General features: G+C 43.7%; 1 protein-coding gene across 8 annotated transcripts in view; it reads right to left on the bottom strand.

Moving 5' to 3' along the window:
• Positions 1–439: 439 nt before the first annotated feature.
• The window catches only part of ss18 (SS18 subunit of BAF chromatin remodeling complex), an 80,173-nt gene continuing 74,612 nt past the window's right edge, over positions 440–6,000 (bottom strand). For all 8 annotated transcript variants that reach the window (XR_006311341.2, XM_087986738.1, XM_043687615.2 and 5 more), the window contains one exon: positions 440–1,782. Coding sequence is in view for 7 of the 8 variants with exons in the window: in XM_087986738.1 (XP_087842864.1) it covers positions 1,756–1,782 (27 nt within the window). In the remaining variant the exon portion in view is untranslated. The remainder of the gene's footprint in view (positions 1,783–6,000) is intronic.

The following is a 6,000-nucleotide window of genomic DNA, read 5'->3' as shown; positions in this document are numbered from 1 at the left end:
TGAAGAAGCAGCGCTCCAAAAGCTTGTGATTTCAAATAGACCTGTTGGACTATAACCTGGTGTTGTGTGATTTCTGAATCCAACGCCGGCGCTTCCACATCAAGGTTCTGTGGGTAATAAATGCTAGCCTGGGCAGCAACACTCACATCCAATGAATTAATTTTTAAAAAGTGTATATTTCCAAGTCAGGATGGTGAGTGTCTTAGAGGGGAACTTGCAGGAGATGGTGCTCCCATGTTATCTGCTGCCCTTGTTCATCCCAAGAACATTTAGCGCCACTGAAATCACCTCAAGAAATGACACAGCCCTGGGTATTAATTTCACACGTTGTCACGTTGAACAAACTCGGGTCATCCGAGACCTCTTTCCTACTCCACGTTCAGACAGTAAAATACTTGTGCAATTAATCACAGGGAAATAAAACACAAATGACATAGAGCAGCTTGTGAAATCACAATAATTTATTTGCCTTTTAGTAATGATCCAGTGATGCACATATTTCAAATATCAACAAAATACTGTGCGGAGGGGTCTGTCACAGAACGTACAAATGGTTGATGAGTACAGATGTGAATAATAATACTGTTTGAGTTCCTTTGCCAAATCTGTACACACAATGATCAGGTTAACCAAATGTCCAGAAATCACCACCTACCCTCCGAAATACGTCTTTAAAAACAGAAAGGGCTCGGTTTGGTGTGGGGAGGGGGGTTGGAGATGCTTAAAGGAGGGTCTGTTTGGGACAAATAAAAGTCAATTACTACTCAAAGCAAAACCCCACTCTTTAAAACAATCAAGTTAAAAATCAGAAGCGTAACAAATTCTTCTAGTCTATTGTTCAATACGTAACAATACAAAATTGTCATCATTTTACGTTAAAACAAGTTTGTGCAACAACGATTGACCCTGGTGGAACTTTTCTTCGAAATTTCCTCCTGGGAGGAGATTTCACAAAGTTTGAGCTTGTTTACTGGTTTACATGTAACCCGAGCAGATTTTAAATATTAGTCACCCACAATTCAATCAAATTGGCCGACAGCTTCTCTCCTCAGTCTATTTTCATTTAAAATAGAGTTTCTTTCCTGAAAATCAGATGCATCACGTTTTTCCCCCCACTCAAGGAAAATCTGCTCGTCCGCTTTTTAAAAAGTAAATCCTGCTCGTAACAAATGTTAATTCTGCTTAAGTAAAGTCAGTGTGAGAAACAAATATGGCACAGTGAGTGGTTAATTTACAGAGATGATCAGGGTCTCGGAAAAGCAGATGGTGAAGCCTCTATGTGCCCCCTCTCTCTCTCTCAGATGACCAAAGCAGGGTATCTCAAAATTTAGCACAAGATCCCATTGACTGGATGAGTGCTGGTGGTCAAATTTAGCAAGGTGGGGGGCTTGGTGGGAGGGGAGATGCAGGGTGGTGGTTGGTGTGGGGGGGGGTGGGGGGCGAAGAGAGGGGTCCTCTTTCTCAATATTCTGTGTTAACGTCACTGCTGAAGAACTGTTAAGAAGACCCTTCACGTCTTAGAGATGATGTCACACAGCGATGGCCTGCAATTAGCCACTAGGTATTAGACTGGGTACTGCCCAACCTCAGAGGCAATGGCATCAGCTACTTAGACGTCAAAATGCTTGTCCTGGACACAAGGAGGTGAAACTTTGATGAATTGCTGGTGGCGGTTAGACACCCACAGTGCAGAGGGTTAAAAAACAAGGCCCTTATCAGAACGTCAGGCGACTGGAAAAAAACGATACGACTGACTCACTGCTGGTAATTCCCATACTGGGCCTGGAGGGAAAGCCAAAAACAGAGAGAAATGAGACAGGTGGGAAAATACTGTCAATAGTGAGAGATGCAGGTATCATAAACAGACAATTTTTGCAAGGTTTGTAGCTCAGGTTGAGGTTTAGGGTGTAGGTTTGCTCACTGAGCTGTAGGTTTGATATCTAGACCTTTCATTACCTGGCCAGGTAACATCATCAGTGGCGACCTCCAAGCTTCACTGATGATGTTACCTGGCCAGGTAATGAAAGGTCTAGATATCAAACCTACAGCTCAGCGAGCAAACCTACACCCTAAACAGACAATGCTAGTGCTGTCAGTACTGAGACTGTTACATTTGTTTTATCCTTATCAACCGATTCAGTGATATTACGCCCCTCTTGGGCAGGTGGAACTTTAACCTGGGCCTCCTGGTTCAGAGGTAGGGACACTACCACTGCATCACAGCAGCCCTAAAGTTGAATTAAAATTTCATCTTCTGCTGTAGTGGGATTTGAACCTGTGTATGAAGTTATCAGTTTGGGTTACTGGCCCGTGTGATGTCATTATTACAGCACCACCTTGTTCACGTACAGTTTCAATGACAGCAGGTGACCTCTTCACTATTGCAATAGCAAGCTTTCATTGATATAGTGCCTCAATATAATCAAAACATCCCAAATTAATATCATTCTTTAACCTCAACTTTACATTCCTGCGTATCCCCCATAATTTTTTCAGGAGGTGACGAAGATGATTGATGAGGTAAAAGTGGTTGATGTTGTCTACATAGACTTCAGTAAAAACCTTTGACAAGGTCCCTCATGGCAGACTGGTACAAAAGGTGAGGTCACATAATATCAGGGGTTCGCTGTCAAGAGGGATACAGAACTGGCTTAGTCATAGGAGACAGAGGCTAGCGGGGGAAGGATGCTTTTCCGAAGGGAGGGTTGTGACTAATGGACCCCTGCTGTTTAGATTAGATTACTTACAGTGTGGAAACAAGTCCACACCAACCCGCCAAAGTGCAACTCACCCAGACCCGTTCCCCGACATTTACCCCTTCACCTAACACTACGGGCAATTTAGCATGGCCAATTCACCTAACCTGCACATCTTTGGAGTGTGGGACGAAACCCGAGCACCCGGAGGATACCCATGCAGACACGGGGAGAATGTGCAAACTCCACACAGTCACTCGCCTGAGGCGGGAATTGAACCCAGATCTCTGGCGCTGTGAGGCAACAGTGCTAACCACTGTGCCGCCCACCTAGTAATCTAGTCTGTTCATGGTCCACACAAATGATTTGGAGGAAATAGTGGCTGGTCTAATGAGTAAGTTTGCAGGTGATACAAAGTTTGGTGGAGTTGCAGTTAGTGAGCAGGATTGTCAGTGGACACAGCAGGATATAGATCAGTTGGAGACATGGGCAGAAAAATGGCAGATGGAGTTTAATCCAGATAAATGTAAGGCAATGCACTTTGGAAGGTCAAGTACGGGTGGAAATTATACAGTGAATGGCAGAACCCTTAGGAGTAATGATATGCAGAGGGATCTGGGTGTGCAGGCCCACAGATCACTGAAGGTGGCAGTGCAGGTAGATATAGTAGTAAAAAAGGCCTATGACATGCTTACCTTCATTGGAAGGGTCATTGATTATAAGGATAGACAAGTTATGCTGCAGCTTTATAGAATTTTAGTTAGGCCACACTTGGAACATTGGGCACAGTTCGGGTCATCACCCTACCAGAAGGATGTGGATGCTTTGCAGAGGGTACAGAAAAGGTTTAGAACATAGAACATAGAAGAATACAGCGCAGTACAGGCCCTTTGGCCCTCGATGTTGCGCCAATCCAAGCCCACCTAACCTATACTAACCCACTATCCTCCATATACCTATCCAATGCCCGCTTAAATGCCCATAAAGAGGGAGAGTCCACCACTGCTACTGGCAGGGCATTCCATGAACTTACGACTTTTGCAGGGATGTTGCCTGGTATGGGGGATTTTAGCTATGATGAAAGGTTGGATAGACTGGGTTTATTTTCACTGGAACACAGGAGGCTGAGGCGCGACCTGATAGAAGTTTAAAAGATTGTGAATGGCATGGATAAAGTGGGAATTATGAGGCTTTTTCCCCAGAGTGGAAGGGTCATTTACTAGGGGATACAGGTTCAAGGTGCAGGAGGGGAGAGTTTAAAAGAGGTGTGAGGCAAGATTTTTACACAGAGGGTGGTGAGTGCCTGGAACACGTTGCCAGAGGAGGTGGTCGAAGCAGTCACAATAGCAGCATTCAAGAAACACCTGGATGGATGCATGAATAGGAAGGGAATAGAGGGATATGGATGCTATAAATGAAGACAGTTCTAGTATGGAAGGGCAAAATGTGTCAGCACAGGCTTGGAGGGCTGAAGGGCCTGTTCCTGTGCTGTAATGTTCTTTGTATCTACAGCATAAGGTAAATCTTCAAAGATCTACCTTTGGTAAAGACATGTTGGCTCTGCTTGCCTACCTCTAACTTATCTCAGTGCTCTGTTAAAGGATCGTTATGGAAGAACTTTGAATATTTTCCCTATGACAGATGTTAAGCTAACTGGTTTGTAGTTTCCTGTTTTTTGATTCCCCCTCCTTTCTGAATAAAGGAGTTACATTTGCTGTTTTTCAATCTAAATGAATATAATGAGTTCCCTGAATATAATGAGCTCTGGAAAATTAAAACCAACCCATTAACTATCAAAACTTTAAGGCCTTAGGAAGAAATCCTTTAGTACCTGGGGACTTGTCAACTTGCTTTTCAAATGTTTTGCTCTATTACTTCCCAGAAAATTGTGATTTTCTGGTTCCCCCTCCCTCCCAATTGGTGACTTACAACCATTTCCTGGGTGTTACTTGTATCTTCTTTAATGAAGGATAAGGCAAAACATTTGCTTAATTCATCTGCCACCTCCATTACTAATTCCCCAAATCAGGTTCTATAGGAGCAACTCTTTGTTAACTTCTTCCTTTCTCCAGGTAACTGAACTGAAGGATTCAAAAGGGAACTAGATGGTTATTTGGACAAAAATAAGGTGCAAGTCTATGGGGAAAAAAGTGCAAGATTGGCACTAGATAATTATATTCATATGAAGAGCCAGCACAGACAAAATGGGCCAAATAGTCTCCTTCTGCATAGTAACAAGTCTGTTCTGAAAGCTGCTTACTGTCCTCAGAGTCATTGAGGGCATAACTCAAAATATTTAATTTTAAAAAAACCAAGCACATTTCCGAAATACCATCAAAATGGCCAAGGCAGAAGGAGTGCTGAACCGAATGGAAATACTGTGGATGCGGGAAATTCAATACAAAGACAAAGACAGAGAGCACTACAAATGCTGGAGATGCCTGGTGGGATCTGTGGAGAGAGAAGCTTGTGTTAATGTTTCAAATCCATGTCTTTTCATCAGAATGGAGACAAGTTGGAGATGAACTGTGTTTAAACGTGGTTGGGCGCAGGTGGGGTAGAGAACAGAAAGGGAGAGATTGGGTGGAGGGCAAGAATGTTTTTGAGAAAGGTGCAAGGATAGAGGGTGGCACAGTGGTTAGCACTGCTGCCTCATAGCGCCAGGGACCCAAGGTTCGATTCCAGCCTCAGACAACTATCTGTGTGGAGTTTACACATTCTCCCAGTGTCTGTGTGGGTTTCCTCTGGGTGTTCCAGTTTACTCCCACAGTCCATAGATGTGCAGGTTAGGGTGGGTTAACCATGGGAAATTACATTTATAGTGTGCAGGCTAGGTGGGTTAACGATGGTAGAGTTACAGGATAGGGTGGGATGCTGTTTGGAGACTCGATGGGCCAGATGGCCTCTATCTGCACTGTAAGCATTCAAGAAATGCTGACTTTGCTGGTGAGACCGCTATAAAAGTTGGAAGAGCGTGCTTTTTACCTTGAAGGTACAACACACACTGAAACAGAAGTGAATTTTAACCTCAATTCCAGTTGGAATTTATTCAACAAGGACATTTCTATACTTAGATAAAGAAATTGTTGAGGTAAATGTATAGTTTATCTTTTCCCTGAGAAGATGGTGAATGAATATCACCCAGCCACTAAAATATGCCCAGGAATGGTTCCAGTGGATCCAATCCCAGGTTTCTCCACCCTTCCCTTCCCCACTCCCTGCCAGCAGTGAGATGGCCTCACTCTGACCAAATTCTGGGAACTGATTGGGAATCATGATAGCAGAGGAACATAGGCATGTTGGC

This window comes from Chiloscyllium plagiosum, unplaced genomic scaffold (genome assembly GCF_037043375.1).
Source record: "Chiloscyllium plagiosum isolate Xiang-an unplaced genomic scaffold, Cpla_swu_hap1 HiC_scaffold_4, whole genome shotgun sequence".
Classification (NCBI taxonomy): Eukaryota; Metazoa; Chordata; class Chondrichthyes; order Orectolobiformes; family Hemiscylliidae; genus Chiloscyllium; species Chiloscyllium plagiosum.
This window is presented reverse-complemented; position numbering and strand designations above follow the sequence as displayed.